This window comes from Gymnoscopelus braueri, assembly GCF_963280865.1.
Source record: "Gymnoscopelus braueri genome assembly, chromosome: 2".
Classification (NCBI taxonomy): Eukaryota; Metazoa; Chordata; class Actinopteri; order Myctophiformes; family Myctophidae; genus Gymnoscopelus; species Gymnoscopelus braueri.
The window spans coordinates 27680365-27707563 of NC_137604.1; the positions used below are offsets into that span (position 1 = coordinate 27680365).

Sequence of the window (27199 nt, forward strand, 5' to 3'; positions counted from 1 at the left end):
ATATAGCATCAAAATCAATGTAATCACTTAAACCCATGTACATCATGTGATGCCATGTAGATCTGCTATTTTCAAAAAGATATAAAAAAACCCGAACATTTTGTAAAAGGAAAAAGCGTGGAGAAATTACAATGGCTTGGGACTAGAAAAGATTAGAATGGCAAAGGAGAAGTTTGAAAAGAAGGTTGGAACTTGGAAGAAGAGGACTTTCTAATTGTAGAGTATGTCCTTGGCTGCTCTCCACTTGGCTTATGAAGTCAATGCATTCTCTGCGTCTGTCTGTTAGTATGTCAGTCTTTCCTTCTGTCTTTCCATAGTTTCTGGTAAGCACACACACACACACACACACACACACACACACACACACACACACACACACACACACACACACACACACACACACACAGGGGGACAGAGAGAGAGCAAGTGAGAGAGATGGTGGAATGGTGGATTTGCAGCTGCTCCCTTCATTCTATCTGGAGCCAGTCTCCCACCATGCCTCACACACACACACACACACACACACACACACACACACACACACACACACACACACACACACACACACACACACACACACACACACACACACACACAGACAGCATGGGTCGACCAAAGGGTTAGAAGTTAAAGGTCTCATTGCGCCACATCCTAGCTCTTATTACCTACCCCCCTGGTTTGTGTCTGTGTGAGTGTTAGTGAGTGAATCTTTTTGCATGTTTGTCTTCCAGCCTCAGCTCATACATTCCTTAACTGTTTACAACTGAGTCCCCATATGCAAAGTTTCTCCTTGTGTTTTCTGTGTGTGTGTGTGTGTGTGAGTGTTTATGTCTCTTTCTTTAGTAGTGCCAGTGGTTCTTGCCCACAGTGGGGCCTTGTAATTAAGGCTACACCACTGTGTCCACAGCAGAGGGCCGATGGGGGCCCTGTATGGCTTCCTTGGGGCCCATCCCAGAGCGTCCCGAGTGCAGCGACACAGCTAGCTCAGTCTCTCCATCCAATGGAATCCATATCCCATTTCTAACTAGTTCTACATACTCAGTACATTTAACTCTGAGAGTGTACAAAGGGGTGTAAAGGGTCCATTTTGGTTACATTTGTACAGTCTCAGAATTACAAATGAATAAATCAACACTGAGGATTTTGCTGTGTGCTGTACTGAAATGTTGGCGGGGACACCAATTTAGTTCTCTATTCACCCATCAGAAGGCTTGAGGAATGATATTAAAATCAAATGTCAAATGTGTTCTACGGCTATGTTATAATTTGATTCATATAATTGCACCAGCGCTTGTAGCTCTGAGCTGTACTTGAATTATCAGTATATCAGATAGACTGTTATGCAGCTGCAGTTTGTTGTTGAGGCCCTTCAAGGCAGTCCAAGTATTGTATAGATTGTTGTATTGTATTTACAGACTTCACTGATTATGAATGGTTGTTTGTTATTTGAGTCGAAGTTGGGGAAGTGAAACAATTTTTCGAAGACACACACACACACACACACACACACACACACACACACACACACACACACACACACACACACACACACACACACACACACACACACACACACAGGTATGTAGGCCTGTTGCAGCAGGAGTCAAGCAGCTAAGAATGCCTTGAATGCAACACATTTTTATGGTGTTATTTTATGATGCCCTTTTATGCATCATCTTTCTTACTGCTCTGTCCTTGGCTGACTTTTACATCAGAGTTGCGTGCATGTGTGTGTGTGTGTGCGTGCGCACGTGTCTGTCTGCATGTGTGGATGATATGTGCGTGTGCTTTCTCCATCAATCAATGTGTTATACATACTCATACATACTCCCTCCATCTCACAGTCCAATCTGTATCTTGGTGGAACACCAGTGATGCTAGAGACAGGAGCTGACATCTGCATTCAGCCTCTGAGGCTCTTGACCTAAGCATGATGTTTATATGCACTCTTTTAAACCCTTAAGCCCTAATATACTCAATCGCACAAGAAATTGTGGAAAATAGCCACTCTACAAACACTCAACGTGTCGCATTGAGGAATTGTGAGCATATATTCACCTATGATGATGATGATGCCCAAAAAGGGGAGGCCAGGTTGAAAGTGGTTAAGTTCAGCAGCACAGTCCTTAACATGATGCTGAGTTCATTATGACAGTGTGGCTCTGCAAAAGGCTAGCCGTCTATTATAGCTTGTTTCCACTTCCAAAAGAAGAGAGGATGTGTGTGTGTCACACAGACACACAATGTGTCTGTCTTTGTGTTTGTCTGGAGCAAATCTCGCAAACCGCTTGGCCGATCGATTGGCGCTAAAGGTTGTATGCATGGCTGCCAGTAGACCACAGAAGTATGTTTTTATAATGTGGTTAGCCAAGTCAATAGGGGCTGTGATCGTGCTGAAACCAAATTTGGAGCCCTATTTTCGGCCCAACATCCTATAGCCACTATTTGGGGATTCAGCATTGCGCAAGGGGTGTTCCCGTGCAAAAGTTGCTATTTTCGGACACCAGACTTATCTCTAAAACACCTACACTAACTGTTACATTATGCATAGGTGTGGTTTGGGCGTTACAATAATAAAACCAATCACCGTGTCAGATGCCATTGCCTTTAAGAGAAGACTGTGCAAGCCATTATCTTATCAGCTCTCTCCCTCTCTGCCCAATCTGCCATGGCCATGGAAGAGCGACGTTGCCTTGGAATAAAAGTATATTTGATACACAGAATTATCACTCACACATTGCTGGTTATAGAGAACTTTAAATTACAGCAATCTGCTTGTGTTCTGTCACACATTGCTGGTTATAGAGAACTTTAGATTACAGCAATCTGCTTGTGTTCTGGATTAATCAAACGAACCCTGCAGCCACACTGGGGTGCCTCAGCATTGAACACTATACGCAACGTTTGCTTAATACCCTGTAGCCTTTGAATAAAACCATTTTGATCAACATAATTATCACCCACATTGCAACCCACATTGCTGATTATAGAGAATTTTATATTATTGTAATCCGTTCATTATTTCCTGGGCAATGGATTAATGAAACTGAACGGTACGAATGGCATAGCGCGACGCGGCACAAATCATTGTCTGCTTTGTATAGTCTATCATCTTTATATAAACACAATTGACACAAGGAATTGACAGTCTCACTTCTGCTGATTAGCATAGCGGGTGGTTTTAGAATCCACTATGCTCTTTCCCAAACGCGTGTGGGCAAGATAGCAATTTTAGGGAAAGCGCAACAACACGCCCACGGGCACACCTCCAGGCGGCATAATGAATAGCGGGTATAGCGGCGGCAAGATACCGTTTAGGGACAGTGCCAGCTCCCTTGTGCGTAATTCACGGGCAGTGGGTAATGCCAGCGGGTAAGGCACCGGCAAGAATGGGGCCCTTGGAGTCATACGTCATCGATAAGTCAAAAAAATGTATAATGTAAAAATGTATCCTACTGAACAAAGTCTTGGTATCTTGCTTTATTTTCATTATTTTCTATGTTTCTTACACATTGTGTCATGATTTTTTGACACTGTGATAGTGAATATAGGCCGAGTTGAAATATGAAAAATAGAAAACATTTGAATGTCTGACAATCTACAGACCTAGACAGGCCATTATGATTATTTGTCTGGTGAAAAAAGAGAGAAAAAATTAACCCAATATATATTTTAAACGTTTTTAACTGGTTTGTATTGTGTAGTGAGTATTCATTGTACTTGCAAACACCTAGTCAATGGTATCCCATCTAGGTCACTTTAGGGGGGATGAGTCGCGCCTGCTGTGATTATCTGGGGGTGGCATACAGTGGGGCTTACAGACAATGGCGTACATCATTATAAGGAAGTTTATAAGGAAACGTCAGTTTTGTAATAAAGAAGTATCTTTCCCGTCTTTGGTGTGCAGGCTCTACCTTTTTGAAGTTAAGCCTCTGTAGCCCAGTGCCCTGAGTCGATGTGCGTATAGCTAAGTTTCCTTTGAAGATGTGACTAGAGTGTGTAATTTGACTTCTGGAGGAACTCTGAACTGCCTGACCCACCTAGACAGCTTGAGTATATTTTCTTGTATTAGCAGGTTGCTTTAAGTAGCTGTACTTTGCTCCAAAGTATCAGTGTTGTATAGTTGGTTTAGCTTAAAATTAGTTTGTTATTTTTTGATTAGCCTATTGTTAGGTCTCAGCTGACAGCCCCATTAAAGGCAGTTTCACCTGAACCAGCTCTATAGTCTTGGATAAATAGGGGAGGAGCCTACTTAGTCTGAAGGTGTTTATAAGTGTGTCCAGGAACAGTGTTTCTTCAGTGTGTAATTTGACTTCTGGAGGAACTCTGAACTGCCTGACCCACCTAGACAGCTTGAGTATATTTTCTTGTATTAGCAGGTTGCTTTAAGTAGCTGTACTTTGCTCCAAAGTATCAGTGTTGTATAGTTGGTTTAGCTTAAAATTAGTTTGTTATTTTTTGATTAGCCTATTGTTAGGTCTCAGCTGACAGCCCCATTAAAGGCAGTTTCACCTGAACCAGCTCTATAGTCTTGGATAAATAGGGGAGGAGCCTACTTAGTCTGAAGGTGTTTATAAGTGTGTCCAGGAACAGTGTTTCTTCAGTGTGTAATTTGACTTCTGGAGGAACTCTGAACTGCCTGACCCACCTAGACAGCTTGAGTATATTTTCTTGTATTAGCAGGTTGCTTTAAGTAGCTGTACTTTGCTCCAAAGTATCAGTGTTGTATAGTTGGTTTAGCTTAAAATTAGTTTGTTATTTTTTGATTAGCCTATTGTTAGGTCTCAGCTGACAGCCCCATTAAAGGCAGTTTCACCTGAACCAGCTCTATAGTCTTGGATAAATAGGGGAGGAGCCTACTTAGTCTGAAGGTGTTTATAAGTGTGTCCAGGAACAGTGTTTCTTCAGTGTGTAATTTGACTTCTGGAGGAACTCTGAACTGCCTGACCCACCTAGACAGCTTGAGTATATTTTCTTGTATTAGCAGGTTGCTTTAAGTAGCTGTACTTTGCTCCAAAGTATCAGTGTTGTATAGTTGGTTTAGCTTAAAATTAGTTTGTTATTTTTTGATTAGCCTATTGTTAGGTCTCAGCTGACAGCCCCATTAAAGGCAGTTTCACCTGAACCAGCTCTATAGTCTTCGATAAATAGGGGAGGAGCCTACACTCCTCGCAGGCGATTAGCAATCAGTTGAAGTGGCCTTAAATACTTGCTCTGAAAGCGTCAGCTTTTAAGCGGCGGCCAGCAACCGAAGGCCAGGCGACCAAAGGCGACAGGCGACTTTGTCAAAATCTGACTTAGTCAATTTACAGCCTTCCACATTGAGTGCTTCTTCTCTTCATAAGCAGCAACAGTGTTTAGTGATATATAGTAGTGTGATAGTAGTAGTACTTATAGTAGTGTGTATATGTTTAGTGATCTACGATGTGTTTTCTTCCTATTCCTGTCCTCTCCTCTTCCTGGTGGTCGCAAAAACACTGGGTTACACCCAGATGTCGCGATACAACTAATCTAATATATCCTACTCTTTCCACTCACGTCGAGCAAGTGGTAACGGGAGGGCTTTGGAATTGCCACTCGGCTGTGGTGGAAGGCAAATCTGCTTTCATCTCAGCCTACGCATCCTTGCTCTCCCTTAACTTCCTTGCTCTGACTGAGACCTGGATCAGACCAGAAAACACTGCTACGCCCGCGGCTCTGTCAGATGTGTACTCTTTCTCTCACACTCCCAGAGCCGTGCGGACAGGTGGTGGGGCTGGTCTGCTAATTTCCAGAAAATGGAAATACTCTCCTGTTTCACTGTCACAATTCTCTCCTACCTCATTTGAATTTCATGTGGTCACTGTCTCTCATCCAGTCAAGCTCACCATTGCAGTTGTTTATCGCCCACCGGGCCCTGCTGGTGGCTTCCTGGAGGAGCTGGACAATCTAGTCTCCCACTTCCCTGTCGATGGCTCTGGATTCATCCTTCTGGGTGACTTCAACCTCCCGACTGAGAAGCAGCTAGACCCACTACTTTCGTTTCTCGCCGCCTTTGACCTAGTTATTTGCCCATCTCCTCCTACCCATGAGGCGGGCAACCAACTGGACCTGATTTTCACCAGAGGCTGCTCTATTGCTAACCTGTCTGTCACTCCTCTTTCCAGTGAAAAGGGTAAGAAACTCTCTGATCACTACTTCATGTCCTACTCTCTCTCTCTCTCCTCTCCCCCCTCACAGCCCCTCCCTACCCACATGATTGCCTCACGTCACAATCTTCGCTCACTTTCCTCCACTGTTCTTTCCTCCTCTGTTCTCTCTGCTCTCCCTGCCCCTGAATCCTTTGCTCTTCTATCCCCTGATACCGCCACAGATCTTCTTTTCTCTACTCTATCCTCTTCTCTCGACCATCTCTGTCCCCTCACCACCAGGCCTGCACGCCAAACTCCTCCTGCCCCCTGGTTGTCGGACTCAGTGCGGACTGAGAGACGGAGCCTGAGAGCGGCTGAGCGCAAATGGAGAAATGGCAACCTCCTGGAGGACCTTCTCACCTTCCAATCTCTCATTTCTACTTTTTCCTCCTCTCTATCAGCTGCTAAAGCTGCTTTTTTCTGCACTAAAATTCAGGCTTCTGCTTCCAACCCTAAAAAACTCTTTGAAACTTTCTCCTCTCTCCTGCAACCACCACCCCCTCCTCCCTCCTCGTCCCTCCTCCCCGACGATTTCGCCAACTTCTTTGACAAGAAGGTGAACGATATCCGATCCTCCTTCCCTCCTCCCCCGGCTGGTGCCCTGCGCACTACCCACACCCGTCTGCCTGCCACCCCCCCCTCTCTACCCTCATCTACTCCTCTCCCCCCCCCCATCCCCTCTCTATCCCACTTCTCTCCCCTCTCCCCTAACGAGGTCCTTCTCCTTATTACCTCTAGTCGCCCCACCTCATGCTCTCTGGACCCGGTCCCATCCACTCTGTTGCAGTCTATTGCACCTGAACTTCTTCCCTTCTTAACCCACCTTATTAACACCTCTCTGACATCTGGCTACTTTCCCTCTACTTTCAAGACTGCCAGAGTCACCCCCCTCCTGAAGAAACCGACACTTGACCCCTCTGAGATCAAGAACTACAGACCGGTTTCCCTTCTATCCTTCCTATCTAAAACTCTCGAACGTGCTGTCTTTAAACAACTGTCCTCCTATCTCCACCAGAACGACCTCCTGGACTCCAACCAGTCTGGGTTCAAAGTGGGTCACTCGACAGAGACTGCCCTCCTGGCAGTGACGGAGTCGCTCCATGCCGCTAGAGCGAACTCTCTCTCCTCCGTTCTGATACTCCTGGACCTGTCTGCAGCGTTCGACACGGTGAACCATCAGATCCTCCTCTCCACCCTCGAGGGGATGGGTGTCTCAGGCTCTGCACTCTCCCTGTTTGCATCCTACCTGACGGGTCGCTCCTACCAGGTGATGCTGAGAGGGTCTGTGTCAGAACCACACAGGCTCACAACTGGGGTTCCCCAAGGCTCGGTTCTGGGTCCTCTTCTTTTCTCTCTCTACACTACATCTCTGGGTGCTGTCATCCACTCCCATGGCTTTTCCTACCACTGCTATGCCGATGACACCCAGCTAATCCTCTCATTCCCCCCCTCTGATACCCAGGTGGAGACACGCATTGCTGCTTGTCTGGCTGACATCTCGGAGTGGATGTCGACAAACCACCTGAAGCTCAATCTGGACAAGACCGAGCTGATGTTCCTCCCGGGGAAGGGCTGTCCGCACCGAGACATGGCCATCACCATTGATAATGCTGTGGTGACCTCAACTCGGACTGCGAAGAATCTGGGTGTGACCCTGGACGATCAACTGACGTTCTCGGCAAACATCGCATCAGTGACGAGGTCCTGCAGATTCCTGCTCTACAACATCAGGAGGATTCGCCCCTTCCTCACGGAGAAGGCAGCCCAGGTGCTCATCCAGGCTCTCGTCATCTCCCGCCTGGACTACTGCAACTCCCTCCTTGCTGGTGCTCCGGCATCTGCCATCAAACCCCTGGAGCTTGTTCAGAAAGCTGCGGCTCGTCTGGTGTTCAACCGCCCCAAGTTCTCCCACACAACCATCCTTCTCCGCTCTCTACACTGGCTCCCCGTAGCGGCTCGCATCCAGTTCAAAACCCTGGTGCTAGCCTATAGGGCAGTGAAAGGAACAGCTCCTTCCTACCTCCGGGCTATGGTCGATGCCTACACCCCTGCCCGACCACTTCGGTCTGCCACCTCGGGGCGACTGATTGCCTCGTCACTCAAGGGTCCTTCTGGCCGCTCCAAACGGTCACGACTCTTTTCTGTTCTGGCCCCACAGTGGTGGAATGAACTTCCCACTGATGTTAGGACAGCAGAGTCACTGCCCATATTTCGCCGCAGGCTGAAAACTCACCTCTTCAGGAAACACTACCCTTCCTCTCTGCCTGACCTACTTGTTGTTAACTAGTTGTACGAACGCTTGTTTTCTATTGCTGTATTGTTTATTGGATTATTGGATTGTTTATTGGATCTTGTTTAGTCGATTCACTTATTTGTTTTAGCTCATGCTCATTTGATTTAGCTATTTTGTCTCATCTGTTTAAGGAAATAGGTAGCTGATATATTGCACTTTTACCTTAGCGCTAGGTATACTCTTGGTTGCTTGTTTTTGCAGATAATGCACTAAAGACTTCTGGTGATTAGTAGTTTTCGTTCCCTACCTATGTTGAATACACTTATTGTAAGTCGCTTTGGATAAAAGCGTCTGCTAAATGACTGTAATGTAATGTAATGTAATGACTAGCTGACCACATAAAGTCTGAGATCCACATTGGAACCACACCGTTTCTATGTGGATTCCAAGATCCACATAATATCCTAATTTATCTGCTCAGCTAGGCTGTCATTGAGATTGCAGGTTTGTTTCTTGTGGAGTTCATTCATGTATTGTCCTTCACTTGTATAACGCAGTTTATTATTGCTGCCTGCTGCAGCCTTCAACATTGCTTTTCCTTCAGCTTTGTGATGCATGATCGTTATGGTAGCTTATTAGTCTGAATTTATGTCAGTCCAGCTCATAACCCCACAGGGATTCATTTGAATGGAGGACTTTTCTAATTGATGATGAATTTGGTCAATTTCTTAGTTTTTTTCTGAAATTATCCCATGGCCGACTGGCAGACATGCAGTAATGTGTTTATAGATTTGCAAACTCTTCATTGGGCCAAGTGCAGATTTAGTGGCACATTTTGTAGTGGAATCTAACCATGCTAATCACATCGTCTATAACTGACTTAAAAAGATCCCTGGCTAATATTTCCTATAGACTGTATGGGGAATGCATGTGCAAAACTACTCAATACTTCCTAAGGTTAATATGAGCATCAAAACAATATGTTTTTATTAACACATGCATTCCATACATTCCATAGGGCTGGACCCCATATGGACAAATGACACCAACTTGCAACGGGCGTTGTCCCCCTTGAGTAAAAGATGAACTATTTCTAAAATATCAAAGGCGTATTTATTTTTTAATTTGAGTTATAGAGGGCAATTATAATGTATTAAGGCGTATAAGGCTTACTAGCTAGGGATCGTTTTAAAGCTTGTGTATTGCCTGTTTGCCTGTATACAGTATGCAGCACTTTGTGTGTGTGTGTGTGTGTGTGTGTGTGTATGCATATTTGTGTGTTTTGTGTAGGGGGAATTTACAAGTCTCCTATGACATGAAGTTTATGATGGCTTCAGTCAATTGGCTGACTGCGCCAAAGGAAGAAATATGAGCTTTCTACAAAATGAGCCTTATGTTCCACACACACACACACACACACACACACACACACACACACACACACACACACACACACACACACACACACACACACACACACACACACACACACACACACACACACACACACACACACACACCTTGTGTATTAATGTTTGATCAGAGGTTGTGAATAATTGATATCTTTATTTGTCCCTCTGGTGTCCTGCAGACCCCTCCCCCTCTCACTCTCTTTCTCTCTCTCTCTCTCTCTCTGTCTCTCTTTCTCACTCGTGCTTAGCCTCGCTCTCCCTGTCCAACATTAATCCTGTTTTATTTGTACTTGTCTCTCAGGAAGTTGGTTGCCCTGAGGCTCTGTGATTGGTTGAAGAGAGAGGCCGTGCCTGTCAGCATGGACACTGTCCATCGTGGAGTTTCCATCAACCCCCTGTTCCTCTGGTATGCTGGCTAGCACACTGTTAGCTCTCTGACCACGTCAAACAGCTCATTGTAAACACTGATCAAGATGATAAAGTCTCTATATATTTTTTATGATTATGTACTGTACAATATGATCCATTGTAGAGAATAGACATCAAATGTTAAAACCAGACACCAGTTTACTATTACCTTTGATATTGCATATCTCTCTTTCTCTCTCTATATATATCTATAGCTTATGGTTGGGTTACACTTAGCATGAATGCTGTTTAAACATTAGACATATGAGGTATAGGGCTGTGTGTCTCCACAACGCATTCTCACTCCCAAGAATGGGACGCACATCCCAAGAAGTCACCCGTTTGACTGGAAGGGGGGACATATTGACTAGGGGGGGATATGAGTGACGATTCTGTCCCTATCTGGACATTAACTTGAACGGCGCTGAGTCTGCTGAAGCGGACTTCTTAACGCTCGGCACGGCAGTGGTGTAAAGTAACTAAGTATATTTACTCAAGTACAGTACTTAAGTACAATTTTGAGGTACTTTTACTGGAGTATTTCCAATTGTCTATACTTTTACTTCTACTCCACTACATCTCAGTGGCAAATATTGTACTTTTACATTATAAAACATACATTAACAACTTTAGCCCTATTTTATACCTAGGCTATTTGAAAATAGCCGATCTACAAGCTCACAACACGTTGTGAGCTTGTAGATCTGCTATTTTCAAACATTTTAGTACTTTTACTTTTGGTGCTTTTAATTTGGATACCAATACTTTTGTACTTTTACTCAAGTGAATTTTGAATTCCAGACTTTTACGTGTAACAGAGTATTTCTACATTATTATTATTAAAAAATAGTTACTACTAAAAAGTATTAATACTTTTACTTAAGTAAAACATTTGAGTACCATTTCCACCACTGCGGCACGGCGACTCGCTCGCCTAACGGCTCACTCGGCGGTGCCTCTCGTGGCTCAATTTCTCTCTAGACGGCTCGCCACCGTCGTTTTAACTGTTTTTTTTTGGCGGAGCCGTCACCCTTTTTCGTCTTGGGTTTGAGAACGGCACTTCCGCATTCCTGGAGTGCGGAAGTGCCCGGGACGGCACCAGATGACCGGAAGGGGGTAGGTACCCTTCCGGTCATCTGGTGCCGTCGTTTGAAGAGTGTGTTGGTCTCAACAACATGAGCAGACATTGCTCACTGTGCAGGAACACACACACACACACACACACACACACACACACACACACACACACACACACACACACACACACACACACACACACACACACACACACACACACACACACACACACACACACACACTGTATAGCATGACCTGTCAGCAGGTCCTCCGCTGCTTCAGAACATCGTGTGTGTGTCTCCTTAGCAACCAGTAGCAGTTAGGTTCCACATGGGTGGCTGTGTCTCTGGGGTCAACCCTTAGGAGTTCTCAGGATTCTCCACATTCCTTGTCTGATCTTTCTTTTCCTTTTTTTTCTCATTCCCTATATCTTGTTCAGATCTGCTGTTTGCAGCTCTAGTGAAACCAGCATCGTGACCAGTCCATGACCGACCTCCTGTAAGGTACAGTGTGCACACACACACACACACACACACACACACACACACACACACACACACACACACACACACACACACACACACACACACACACACACACACACACACACACACACACACACACACTGGTCCATTGCTGTTTGCCTGTCATTGTTTTAGTGTGAAGCTGGCTTCCTGTTGAGATTTGAATGAGATTCGGACGTGAAAGAGATGGATCTCTGATATTGTTGCCGTCTATTCCCACATGAGTTTATTATGTGATTCATGTCCTTTGCATTACAATACTTAGTTACACAAGTACTGTATATGAACCCATGCAGATAAAATAATACCCTTTGAAATGGAGTTACACACTTCTCCACAAGAAAAAAACTAAATGATCTGTAGTAGAACCAGAACCAGACGTATGACTCCAATAAGATCTGAGCCCCACTGACTTAGAGCGGAACTATGCGACTCTTTTTTAATGAATACAATTTAATTTTGTCCAATCTGTATGATAGAGTATGTTAATACAATATAACTTATACAATTGGGGTTGTTGTATTTTGTCTCCCTGGGGCTCTATTAGCTCAATGGTAAAAATGTCAGCACTTGCGCAGGAAACAGGGTTCAAATCCAGGGTAGAAGAGGAAAGTTAGTGAAATATATTTAAAAAAGTATAAAACATATGTGAAAATAATTTGTGGAGGTACTAAGGTTGCCTACTGGCAGTGTGCACAAGATATTTGGTGCTGATCGATCCAGCGGTTTTATCGGCCTACAGTATATTATTAATACTACTCGCAATTGTACACACTCACTTCCGGTCTCCCTCCCTCTCTCCCTCTCTCTCCGTCTTACAGTTAACCCCTCTCGTGTCATGATGATGTCGGTGGATGTGACCAATCGCAACGGCCCTGCCGCCACCCCCCCCACCTCGCTCAGCCTCCGCTCCTCCCACAACCAGCTGCTTAGCGGCGAGGTCATCAAACAGGGCTCCGCCACACCGCCCAAGTGTCGCAAAAAGTATGCCCTCACCAGTATCCAGTCCGCCATGGGCCTAGGGTTAGGAGACGGCGCGCCCCCCTCCTCCACGTCCCCATCGTCCTCACCCACCACGGTGTCATCGTTGACCCCCAACAACCCTAAGCTGACTAAGAATGGCGTGAACCAGCTCCGTAAAGCTGGCCAGGATCACAACAAGAACACGACGGATGCCGAGTCGTCCGACCCCGAGTCCAACAACCCGACAGAGGACAACGTCAACGTGGCCGCAGAATGCCACGCTGAGACTCTGATAACTCTCAATAACAAGCGAGACGATGACGGTGAAGATGAAGGTGACGATGACGACAGTGATGTTATCGAGCTCAACTGCGAGCCGACCTGCCCTGACCCCACCGCCAACCCAGACCCTGATCGGAACTCCCACTTGGAGCAGGAGGAGGAGGAGGAGGAGTGGAACGTCATTGTGGTTCCGGAGGTGGAGCTGAACTCCAACAACACGGGTCCGGGTCTCGACGAGAACGCGGAGGACGGCGACGACATCAGCATCTTGTCTGAGAAGGAAATTATGTTGAAAATGAAGATTGAGGAAGAGGGAGAGGAGGTGCCGGAGCAGGAGGTGGAGGAGAAGAGGCCTCTACTGGTGATAAGAGACGAGATTCCGGAGGAGAACCTCAAAGCTCCTCCTGGCCACGGACTCATCTCTGACCTCCACCCAAACCTCAAGCTCCTCAAATCGAGCAAAGACTCCCCAGTGCCTCCTCCTCCCTCCCCACCCAGGCAGGCCAGCCCCGAGGACGCTCCCCTGCTCTCTGTGGCCTCCTCCTCCACATCGTCCTCCTCGTCCTCCTCACCGGAGACCAAGAAGGACAGGAGGACAGGCGCCAAGACGGACTGCGCTCTGAACCGCATCCAGAATCTGAACCCGAGTGACGAGGAGTCCAGCTGGACCACTCTGTCCCAGGACAGCATCACCCCGGAGGAGACGGGTACGTGCGCACACACACAAACAGATACTGTATGGTAACAGCATCTTACAGCCAGTTATGAGCTTGTGGTGTGTGAGGTCAGCTGCTGTGTTTTTCCTCTGTGCAATTTAGTGGTTTCCCTGTTACTGTATGTTGATGACATGTTTTGTGTGTGTGTGTGTGTGTGTGTGTGTGTGTGTGTGTGTGTGTGTGTGTGTGTGTGTGTGTGTGTGTGTGTGTGTGTGTGTGTACTGAACCACAGTAATGGGCTGGAACCTCAATAATAAACAGTAAAGCCTCCCCTACAGTATATCTCCCAGAATCCCTTTAGAGCAGGAAGTGCTACTGAGGCGCCAGAGAGTGTATGGGAACTTTGGAAGCTAGGTCAGCTGCTTCCTGTTTCAACCTGTGTGTCCACTTGAGTTTATATTTATTTGTGTGTACTTGTATTACTATTCTTGTGAGGACCAAATGTCTCCACAAGTATAGTAGAAACTAGAACAGTGGTCTACTTGGGAACGATGCAAATAGGGAATGCATGCCCTACCTTGCTATCCAGTACCTGTTGTCAGAGTGCCCGTTGTAACCGTCTGTCTGTCTATGTCCCTTTTGTGCCCATATATGGAGCTCTCTGTATCCGTCTGTCTGCCTGTGTCCCCTTTTATGCCCATATATTTGCATATCTGGGGTATCGGCGGTTCTGGAAAGTCCTTGTGCAGTGGTAAACGTCTGTGGAGAATGTGTGGAGAGTGCAAACTGACTGTGGAAAGTAGACTGACTAAGTAATGAAATGGCAGGTGAGGGGAATTTGCCAAATCAAGCTTAGGAGCTTGAAGCTTGGCAATCAATTGGCTCATTTGGGCCACGGCCAGAGCCGATTCTTGACAACCTTCTATCTGACGACTCGATGCCGGGCACTGCACTCCCTCTGGTTGTCTGCGATTCTGGGTTATCCTTTTAGCATTCTTTTGTATAAATCTGTGCCACCGTGCCTTGTTTTTGCAAACTGTTAATACAGTATTCAATCAATCAAAAAACTGAGATTCCCTGCAATAGTCATTTTCTAGTTAGACTCCTCACAAGATAAATGGTTGTTAAAAAATACAATTCACAAGATTCAGATTTGGGTAATGTTTAGGAGGACTATCAATTTAGAGGTTAGGTGTAGGAGTTGGGGTTAGAGATTTTCCTATTTTATACTTTTAGACTAACCAAAGAATGAGCTTGTAGATCAGCAATTTTTCGGGCATTTTCAGCTATTTTCAATGCCATCTTAAAATGTTGATGTCCTCACAAGTATAGTAATACAAACGTGTGTATGTGTGTGTGTGTGGCTGTCAGTCACTGGTCAAGCAGTGAAAAGTGGAGGTGAAATACAGTGCTTCTTTGTCTCTCTATCTTCCTCTAATCATTCCGTCTTTTCCTCCAGCGGCTGTATGCCTTCAGTTCCGTAGCCCTCATTGTCCTGGCATAACCTTGTCTGACATTTGTCTTCTCGCCCCTGGGCTGCATTTATCTTTTTCTGATTCGCTGAGTCTTGCGATTCTTTGATTTTTTTCTTCTCCCCTATCCACCCTTCCATCTTGCTCCTTTATCTTGCTGCACTGCACTAAACACATGAGGAGCTGGAAACAAGCCGTAAATATTTACTGTTAGGATGCAGTTAACACACACACACGCACACACACACGCACGAGCACACTCGCACACAGAGGATGGTGGATCTGCAGTATTACATTTGAGCCCCTCTATATGTACCTGGGGCTGTGTGTGTTATGAGAAGAGGTTTACATGTTGATCCTGCTGATCCCCAGACAGTCATGTGGGTCTGACATGGGGACATGAGAAGTATCTGAGCTCCTAACAGCCACGGTTGTTCCTACAGAGAGGGAACCGTACGCAGCATTTAATTCTTTGCTCAGAATGATGAGTTTAAAATCCTTGTCTTTCTATCATAGGGTTCTCTTACCAGCTACCCTCGATACACCCCTGGTGTGCCACCTGCATGTGATTTGCTATGCAAAACCCCATTTAACCACTTAAACCCTACCGTATATACTTAGTTGTCAGGGGTCCCCCAGGGCTCTAGACAAGGTCTGCTAGTATTTTACATCTACACCAAAACTCTTAGCTGACAATAGCCGAAACACAAGCTCACAACATGTCACGTTGCGAGTTGCGATGCCTTGAGAGCTTGTAGATCTGCTATTTCTTATATCTTCATATGGTTAAATTCTCACCAAGGTCTGCTGATGATATGAAATACCATGCTTGCTTGCTAAATCTGGGAGTTTTATAGAACCTAGGCTTTACCATTTGCTATGGTGATGGAATGTGTCTGCTGATACATAATGAAATGGCATTTCAGATTTGAATCCTTCCATCACATAGTATTGATCCGGTATAGGTCAAATAACAAGTTCAAAGTAGATTGAATGGAAGGACATATGCGGTAACCTTGTTTTGGTGTAATTTGATGCAACCTAAATGGCTGAATTCCATTTGAAGCAGTTAAAGAGGTTTTGTCTTACTCATAGTTTGTCATCCTTGTAAACGGTAGTCATTGCTGAGAAAGGCAGTGTGTGGGTGCCAGACGTTGCTTGCCCGTACTCGCTTCTTGCTGGCCGTCTCAACAGAAGACCTAGCCGCACTTACTTTGGGAGCATATGTTAAAAGCTGGGTGGTGGTTGCATGTAATTTGACCCTTGAAAAAACACCTTCTGCCATGTCCTTTTGTTGTAAACACATGCTGTGAACCAGGCACTCCCTTTTCCAGACTGGGAGCCTTGACCTCTGACACGTGTTCAGCTGTTTGGAGCTAACCCCTCTCTCAAAGTGTCTCAAAGAGCTCTACTGTTGTTGAGACCTTTCAGCAAGGCTCAACCCCAGCCTCTCTCTGCTGACTCACTCACTTTCCCTTTACTGTTTACTGTTTGGAGGCTCTCAGTTCAGTGGTGTTTCTGATTTATTATAGGGCTGTCACGATCAGGCAATTGTCGCTGACCATTAATTGTCACGCAAATAAATTAATGATTTAATTGCGTTTTTGCCATTGAACATACAAATCACATGTCTGTTAGCCTTTTAGGCTTTGTTGTGAGCTTGTAGATCTGGTGTTTTTGTATGATCTTCTACATTTTTTTATTTATTTTTGCCCTAAATGCCTAAAAGATGGGCTTTCAACCAGCCAGGTTGAAAGTGGTTAAAAGAGCGTGGACAACATGGAAATAATGTGACATATGACATTTATGTGAAATGTTGTTGCTGTTTTTATACAAATTAATGGAAACGATTCTAATGATTCTGAAAAAGTATTGTGATTAGCTCAAATAACTGCGACCAGGCAATCATGTAATAATTGTGACAGGTCTATCTCTGAACTATTCTTTTATCTAGATCTTTATCTACATGTCCCAGAAGAATGCTTAATTCTACTCTCCACATTCTTACAGAGTTGTTGAACTTTGGTACAACTTTGGGTTGTATTATGCTACCTGGGCATGATATACTGTACTAGTGCAGTGTTTCCCAACCAGGGGTCTTGGCGCCAAAGATGTCCAAAACTGTAAACATGTTGCACAAATTAAATATAATAACTTGCACTTTTGGGTCATTATATTGTCATTTTTACAAAAAAGTGTCAAAAATAGCGGCAAGTGGCACATACACAGGCATAATCAGGTTTATTTGCATTTGTTTCTATTTTGACCTGTGAATGGCATGGCTAGTACTCTCAGTTCCTCACAGAGCTCAGAAGCAGCAGACAAAGATTATCGGTAATATTTGGACTTCAGGTAGCTATACCTCCCATGGGTCTACCACAGGGGACTACCCTAAGGTTTTGTGTATAGGTATTGATTGTCGAAGGTGCTGTAGTCTCCATATAAAACCGTTTTTTTCTCTTGAGGATCGATGGGTTTGGTAGAGACCCTTATCTTACACCAGTTATGAAATTACATGGAAATAAATATAATAATATAATATTGATGTATTATTACTACTTTTATTATTCATATTTGTCATATTAGGAAAATATTTGTCTAGTTGTTAACGATATAGAGCAGAGAGTCTAAATAACAGCTGCAGGAGATGCATACTGTAGTCTCTCTCTCTCTCTCTCTCTCTCTTTGTCTGCAACTCTGTTGTTTTTCCAGGTGTATGTTATATTCCTCTGGTGATGTTGTGGATTAGAGTGCTAGTGTTACACTGCTTTCACACAAAGGAGTCAAAAAGCACACACACACACACACACACACACACACACACACACACACACACACACACACAGTCACACACAGTCACACACACACACACACACACACACACACACACACACACACACACACACACACACACACACACACACACACACACATATACACACACACATTTACTTACCTGGGAAATGGTATTGACAATGCCCTTGGTGTTCTTACACAACTGTATGTGAGCATCGCAGTGAACACAGCGCTGCAAATGTGAACTAGTTTGCAGCAAGTAAAGATACAAGATGTTTTCAGACTTAAGTGGGTGAGTCGTTCATTCACCCACCCACCACCCACCTGCTCTCTCTTTCACTCGCTCACTCTCTCTACCTCTCACAAACATGCTCTATATCAGTGGTTCTCAAACTCTTTCATGTCAAGGACCCCCACAGTGATATGTATTTGGCTATAGTCCAGACCCCCATTTGAAAAGATTTTGGGCCAGGGACCCTCATAAGAGAAGATTTGTCAACATTTTGGTGAGATTTTTCTAAAATGGCAGATCTACTGCAAGCTCACAGGTCGTCGCGATGTGACGCATTGTGATCTTGTAGATCACCTATGTTCGAATAGCTGGAAAATAAAATAGGCCTTAAAGGGTTTAAACTGTTCCTCATTTAGCTGGGAACCCCCGTAAGGACCCTTGGGGGTCCCTAGACCGCACTTTGAGAACCAGTGCTCTCTCCTCTTTCCCCTCTCTCTCCCTCTGTTCTCCTCCGTTCTCCCTCCATGTGTGATGCTGCAAGAAAGATGATCCGGTGGGGTTGCTAGGACAACGGAGGAGAGGCAGCAGGGAGCGAGATACAGGGGAATAAACCAATATAAAGATGTTTGTCTTATTGAGGGGAAGACAGGCATGTCAAGCGGAAGCGTCTATGGTTCATTTTCGTTTCGCCGAGGATGTGTGTTTTCTGAGCCTGTATGTGCAGGTGTTTGCACGCATGTGTGAGTGAGCGTGCGTGCGTGCACCTTGTGTATCTGGCACAGGGAAAGGGAAGGCAGCCTGAGATGAGATGTTGTTGTTGATGTTCCAGATGTGAGGGAAAGGGGTGACAACAGCAAACACAGCCTCTCTCTCTCCCTCTGTTACTCCTGTCCTGCACCTCCACTTTCTCCCTCTTTCTCCCCCTCTTCCTATGTCTCGCTGTCTCTCCTTCATCGTGTCTCAGCCCGCCCCCACCACCACCACCCCATCTTTCTCCGTTTCTCCTTCTCTCTCTCCTTGTCCCCTCTCTCTCACTCTCTCTGTCTCTATCTGGGATTGTCTCTCTCTCGTCATACCTCGCCAGGCTGTGTGCGGTCACAGGCACCGCCACTAGCTACAGTAACTATGATGCTGGGGAAAGACTACATGCTGGCCATTGTGATTGTCAACTACGAGGGTAGGTGACACTGATGCATCATCTACAGTCTGGGGACGGGGAAGCACACTGTGACGCTGCTACGGTCCCTGTGCTGTGTTGTGCGTGTGTGTGTGGGCACACGTGCATGCACGTGTTTGCCTTGTGTGTGGGTGTGTGTGCCTGTCAGCTCTGATAGGAGGAAGTTCATGGCTGTAATTGTGTGTGTATGTTTTTCTGTTTGTGCGTATATACTGCTACCTGTCTGGCCGTTGGGATATAGTCTGTCTGTTGCTGTGTGTGCAGTAGACTAGAGAGTAAGTGTGTGTGTGCGCACTTGTCAGCGTGTGTGTGTGTGTGTGTGTGTGTGTATATGTGTGCGCGTCCGTGCGTGCATGCGTGTGTCTGTGTGTTATACTGCTGAAGATCAGTATTCTCCCCACCCCCTACACTCAACTCTGCTCTGGTGCGAGGCTGCATGCTAATGGCTATGTACAGGGCTGTGGCACTGTGCTGTGAGCTGAACACGTACATGCAACTATATGTTGGCTAAGTGGTAGCATCCATAAGCATTGAAGGAGTAGTACAGGTGAAGGAATAACACTAGGAGTGTAGTACAGGTGAAGGAATAACACTTAACAGTGCTAACAGAAGCTATAGCACTGGTCAGTTGGAGTGTTGATTTACTGCGTAGAGGCAAACGACAGGCCAGCATGGCACTAAATCGTGTGTGTGTGTGTGTGTGTGTGTGTGTGTGTTCTCTTCACCCACCACCCGTGATCGTCACCATCTCTTCTTTAGTGCTGTGTGTGTGTGTAGTGCTACAGTATTGGCTCTGACCTAATTCTTCTGCTCGTAAAAAGGCTGTGTCTCCCAGAAGCCACTGCTGCACAGCTCTTCGCTGTTCTCTGTGTTCTCAAACCTCAAGGCATGTGAGGCTTTGTGCGTCTGTGTGTTGTGTGTGCAGAAAACCCAGTGCCAAGCTTTGCATCTGAGTTATTTTCCATTTTATCCCTTTTTGGGAACTGGTTTTAGTAGCCTCTTCGCTTTGTGTGTGATTGTGTGCGCACGCGTGTGTGCAGGTGTGCGCATGCATGTGTGTAAAGGTCCGTCTCAATCTCTGGACTGACGCAGTCGTCATGATAACATATGGCCTGCTGTCGTGGTGACAGACCCACGGGCTGTGTTTTATCTGCCTGGTCAGCAGTTCAAGAACCCCCCGTCCCCCCCCCCCCCCCCCACACACACACACACCACACACACACACACACACACACACACACACACACACACACACACACACACACACACACACACACACACACACACACACACACACACAGTCCCCCATAGCCTCACAGAGCTTATATCACCTTTATGAGCTGCTACAGCACCTAATGCAGTGTCATTTCATCCCTACTACCAGGTAGTTTGTCATCTTCAAAGACACACACATAGAAGTACAAGTACACCAGGGACAAATGTTGTGTGTGTTTTAACTTGCTCGCTGGTGTCGGGTATCTAAAAACTTTTGATGTGAAGCCACTGTAATAAGAAGTGCCAAAAGAAAGATTAAGTATTGCTATTCCAACTGAATCCACTGTCAGCATAGAAGGGTGAAGGGTTTTCTCCAGACACATCATGAATTGTGTTAACAGCCATCTGCTCTATGTTCCGTAGCCACGATATTCCGCCGCATGGGATTTCCTCCCCTAGCTGTTGTTACACAGGAAAATTGCAAGACTTGAATGAACCAGAAGGGGTTTGAAGTTCATCTTTGTAATCGTAAAGGACCATATTTGCATCAATACAAGCCTTTGTCTTGTAATTTTCATACCGTGCTGTAATGAACGGAATAAATTGGCTCCCTCAAAAATCAAACAAACCATGATATGTTTTGGAATATGTTTACGGTCTGCAGTAACGTCAAGTATACAGTACCATGAGTTGAAATCAGTGGGATAAAAGCAGGCCACGTCTTTATAGCCAAATGTGTATTCTAGAGACTGAAGAGTGAGTACAGAGAAACACAGTTTTACATTTTTCGATGACGTTGTTTCTCTGTACATCTGTTCTACTGTACGGCTCGATTATGTATTACCTACTTCATTAATTAATTGTCTAGGACCCAAAATACGTCACAAGACTGTAGTTGATGTGACATTTCTGTCATGAAACTAGGCCAGTAGAATAGGCTAAGATAATAAGTTAGGCAAGGGTGCGTACGTGCGCGCCTTTGCATGTGTGTGTGTTGGCGAGGCAGTAATAATGGCAGGGCCGGCCTACTGGGTTTATGTCAGCTGTTAGTGGACATACAGACACATCCAGATACTTGACAGCTGATGCTGGTAATCCCAGTCAAGTGTGGATATAATACGGGAATGGGAGGGTTAATTTACAGCTGTTAAAGGTCAATTTGAACCATACCTCCAGCTGCAATTTGGTATGCTAGTGTGTGTGTGTGTGTGTGTGTGTGTGGCTGTGTGCGTGTGCAAATCAATTAAATGTGTGTGTGTTCCCTCCTCTAGACATCTGGAGTGAACAGTCATTCCAGACGGACCCTGACCTACCTCCAGGATGGAAGAAGATCACGGACATGGCTGGCATCTATTACTGGCATATCCCTACAGGCACCACCCAGTGGGAGAGGCCCGCCACGCACCCAGCACCCACCGGACCCTCACAGCCAGAAGAGGCCCTCGTCAACAACAGCAACACAGTTTCCACACCACGCAAACAATCCCTGGGCTCCCTCACACCTTCGCCCACACCTGATCACGAGGTAAACAACACATTGTTATTGTTCTGCAGAAGCTTTCCATGTCCTGCTTCATAAGGCGATCATCTGATCCTGCCAGTATCCATAGAGTGACAGATATAAATGCCCACATAGCTGTATGATCTCCATAATCACTTATAGAAGTGATCATGGTCAAGTAGGGTTGGGTACGTCCGTACTACCTATTCATATTCGATCAATCAATGCCAAATTTTGCTATCTTGAGAGCGGGTATAAAAAAACGGGTATAAAATAACAACGAATGGCTGGAAGTGAGTTTGCCCCGAAACGTAAACATGTGCATTAATGTTCCTTGGTATTCAATACAGCAACACAGTCAGGGCAGTGGCTAGACGGTTTGACACTTAACTCACGTTTGGGTCCTGGAGCAAAGCTATATTCTTCTTCCATTAGCAGATCATCAACTGTGGCACGATCCCATAAAATATCATCAGTCCTGGGGCGCCCGCTGGCCTAGCGGTCCAGGCGCATACCACATAGGCGGGTAATCCAGTTTGCAGCGTGTTGCGGGTTCGACTCCCGATCCTGACGACCTTTGCTGCGTGTCACCCCCCCCGTCACTCTCCCCATTTCCTGTCAGCCTACTTTCCTATCAATAAAGGCCAAAAAAAAAAAGAATATCATCAGTTCTCACAAATCGCATTGGAACAAAGCAACAACCACTGCCTACCCTGTTCAGAATATAAACTACTGCAAAAATATATGTAGATCAGTCAACGGCAATACATTTATCTGATTAGTTTGTTTTTGAGGTGTAAGTCTTTTGCCAGTACATTTTAAAAGCAATTGGCTTTTACATCGACATTGACGTCGACAAGCGACGAGCCGGTAAGCCGTGGTGGATGGAATATGGAATTATCACCTGTTTCAATGCTCTGAGGTGGTTAGTGCTAGATTCGATGGGCAAAACAAACATGTGTAACTCAAAATCTTTGCTTCTAGGGCTCCCTGGAACAAAATATTATATGGAACAAAAATATATATTGCACACATTTTTAAGATTTTTCAAAAATAGCAGATCTACAAGCTCACAGTGCGGCACTCGGTGCCGTGCTATGACCTTGTATGTCTGCTATTTTTGAATAGCCAAAAGAAATCTAAGATGACAGAGATGAGATGACGTTCCCCGATTAAATGGGTAGATTCACGTAAATACTAAAAAAGTTCAAATATGGACAACAACGATATCTATGTTACAGATGGCAATAACTCATAATTGTGTGTGTGTGCAGTCATCCCAGCCCGAGGCCGAGGCGGAGGCGGAGGTTTTCTTCGGCGCTTCAACCCGTTCAGGCAGCACTACCTCTGACAGTTCAGTGGAGCCTCTCTCAGCTCATGAGCCCGTTCTCCCTACATGTGGAGGATTTGTCAACAGCTGCTACTTTGTAAGCCACAATGTCTCTGTATTACAATTCTATTACTGTGATATGATGACACGAGAAAGATCAACGAATAGTGGAGCACATCCAACCTCTTTGAACACATGGTGCTCACCCCGAAGTGAACTGAGATAAAAGAATACAAAGTTAAGCCCCGACACTCTTGTTGCTCCCTTAGTCAGTTATTTATGTTTTTCAATAATATGAGTGACGTTTCTAGCCCATGCTCTTCTCCAGACACTGGAGTCTGAAGGAGAGCATGAGCTCAAAACGTCACTCATATTATTGAAAACTAAAAATAACTGACTAAGGGAGCAACAAGAGTGTGCGGCTCAACATTTTATTCTATGATGACATGATAAAGCCTTGTTTGGTACTGTAGGTTCTACGCAGTTTCAGGCTGTAAACAGTGTAAAGTGCGTGTGTGTGTGTGTGTGTGTGTGTACGTGCGTGTGAGCCAATTTCATTCCAATTAATATGATTGATTAATTTAGCTGTGCTCTAAATAAAATAATTGGATCCTGTTTACTCCACAAGATAAAGACTGTTTCTGATTTGCACAAACAAAGCAACAGTTGTGTCAGAATATAATACTCCTATAGAATATGCATGGGAGAAGGCGAGCCCAGGATTAACCTGACCACAAGCACCACATCAAAACATAACTGTAACAGGGGCGTATGAGGAGCTTGCTGTTCCAACATATGGCCCTACCCAACCATGATAATGATAGTATAGTAAAAATGAGAATTATTTATTTGATAGCCTTTATATTAAACTAACGGTATAATTAATGGTATAGCCTAAAATATTCTATTCTATCCAAAATGCACAGTCTATAAATTAATGTTTTCTAAATTTAAAGTAGCTCCTCGCTCATAGTCGAGGCTGAAAGAATGTTCAGCCTGCTCACTGCCGTTACACGATGTAAATCATTTAATAAAGAATGAATTCGCAACAGAAAATAATCAGTAAATACTTGCATTATCATGTGTAAAGCATTGCTCTGCAACATACATTGTTTATATAGTTGTTTATCTGTCCATACTTGTCCATACTTACTCCATGCTCGATTTAGAGGATTAACATCGATGCGGAAAGGGAGAAATAGAGGGGAAGAGTTGTGAGAAAGAGAGTAGGATGACAGTCAATACCCGTATTGTTCAGAGAGATAGGAAGCACTGACGCAAGTCAATCAGCTAATCAGTCAGTCAAGCAGAATGATGGAGAGAAACGGAGAGATGAAAGGAGATTGATAGAGAGCGGGACGGTGGAGATAAAACATTGATCCGGAGAGAATGGGTTGACATTGACAGATAGACCGCAGTAGTCTGACACACCACAGTGAGGGGAGAAACTGACCTGCTAGCTGCACGGAGAGTCTGAGACGGTCAGGTACAGTTCTAGTCATTACAGACAAAATGGCAGACACTGTCACCAGAGCCATGAATGAGCTTAAGGTACACTGGTACACTCAGAGGACATTGGTTAAGGTTAAGAATGGGTTTGGTTTAATTAATCAATTTGAGTTAAGGTTTTGGCACTGCTAGTGGGTTAGATTGTTTAGGCATGCGTTTGGTGTGGTTTGACTAACTAATTAGCTTGTAGTTAAGGTTGGGCAATGCTAGTCGGTAATCATTTAAACTACAACCAAATCCATGCCTAAACATTAATTAATTCTAGTTAAGGTGAGGCAGTGTTCTAGGGCATTCACCGAATTGTCGAATATTCGAATATCAAACCGACTATTCGAATATCAAACCACTACATTTTTTTTTTTTAGATTATTTTTTACAGCAGACATGCAGCTGTGAGCTCTGGTGTGACGTCAACTCGCATTCCTTGAGTCGAGTCATCAATGCCATTGTAAAAAAAAAAAAAAAAGAAACTTTTTATTTTTTATAATCAAATCTATTAATCGAATATTCGAATACTTATAGGTCGAATAATTCGAATACTAAAAATCACTATTCGTGAATGCCCTACAGTGTTCATATAGGTTATGTGTAGGCAGAGGTTTGGTGTGATTAAGGTTAGGGTGTGGATCTGGGGAGGATGTTCACCATGAAGACCTAGAAACCAAGTTCGTGGTGACATTTGTTGAAACTTTTGTCATTGATTAAAGAAAAAAACAATTGAGCCTTATTGATTTATTTTGGCATTTTTGACTTTATTTGACAGTTACAGTAGAGAGACAGGAAAAGAAGGAGAGAGAGAGAGAGAGAGAGAGGATCACATGCAGCAAAGGGTCAGAATCGAAGGACTCTACAGGACTTTACAGCTACAGCATGCACTCATACCAGGTGAACCACAACACCGATCCTTACTTTATCTTCTCTCTCTCTGTCCATCTCTAGCCCCGCTCCTCCTCTCTGCTAGGCAATCCTGACCAAGAGTACCGTTCTCAGCACCAAGATGAAGACAAGGTAACGCAGTGAGAATAGTTTTTCCAGTGTCTGCAATCCCCCTTCCTCACTCAAATCTCCTCCAGTACTCCTTTACCCTTTATATGTCCTCTGTCACTGCATTTACACTTACAGTTTGTGTGGGTGTGTGTGGTATGGACATGAAGTCCTGCATATTTGCATATGTGTGTAGTGTAGCGTCTGTATGTGTGTGCATCTGTATGTATGTGAGTGTTCTCTGGTTATATACATAAAGCTATTCCTCTGATGCTAATCCAGAATCGGTAGATGATTCTCAGAGGTCTGGCTGACATTCAATAAGAGCAAACTGCAGTATAGAAAACATTTTTATAATTTTTAAACTCATCTAGACTGTAAGATATTGTCTTCAGTTGAGCAATGTTTTCACTGGACTGCTTCTTATTGAAACAGGCAACAGTAGGGAGTAAAGCGAACTGGCTAACAGCCTTGTCCTTCCTCCCTCTCTCTCCCTCTCTCTCTCTCTCTCTCCCTCCCTCCCTCCCATTGCACCTTGACTCCCAAATCGTGACCCCTCACTTTGTGTGTACGTGTGTGTGTGTGGGTGTGTGCGTGTGTGTGTGTGCGTGTGTGTGTGTGTGCGTGTGTGTGTGTGTGTGTGTGTGTGTGTGTGTGTGTGTGTGTGTGTACTTGTACTTGTACTTGTACTTGTACTTGTACTTGTACTTGTGTTTGTGTGTGTGTGATTGCGTACGTGTGCGACCGTCCGTGTGTGTTTGTTTCAATGATGTGTTAAGAAACAGGTGTGGAGTGATTTTGGCGGAAAGATTGATAGTGAGGTTTGGAAGGCAAGTATAACCTGCCTAATGTCAATCTTGTGTCCATGATGTAACTTTAGCCACTCTGTTTGTGTGCATTTGGGTTATAAAATCACTGCCTGGGCAAAAGCATGTGTGGCTGATGATGCTTTCACATTGCGAATGTAACTACAACTACAACATCTAGTCACTGGTAATGACTGTATTTAACTGCAGCAAGAGATTCATTTGGTCAAACATGTCCATCATTCCTCAGTGCTGGCATGGATACATTCAGTTCTATCTCTAAGTGTGTGCGTGTGTACGAGTGCTTGTGGCTCTCGATGTTTCTAAAAAATGTTTCTCTCTCCTTGATGTAGCATGCCCCATCCCATGTAACCCACCAACATATTTGCTCTATTCAGCAAGGACACTAGCCTGCATTTGGACGCATGCTACTAGCATAATATTTGGTTTCT

The 27199-nt window shown here is 44.7% G+C and overlaps 1 protein-coding gene across 1 annotated transcript in view; it reads left to right on the top strand.

Moving 5' to 3' along the window:
• The window catches only part of LOC308076576 (amyloid beta precursor protein binding family B member 2-like), a 70470-nt gene that overhangs the window by 13656 nt on the left and 29615 nt on the right, over positions 1-27199 (top strand). The window contains 7 exon segments of the mRNA XM_080416961.1: positions 10117-10221; positions 11740-11803; positions 12646-13776; positions 21889-22142; positions 23393-23545; positions 25897-25965; positions 26721-26771. Coding sequence (XP_080273087.1) covers positions 12663-13776; positions 21889-22142; positions 23393-23545; positions 25897-25965; positions 26721-26771 — 1641 coding nt within the window. The 5' untranslated portion in view covers positions 10117-10221; positions 11740-11803; positions 12646-12662.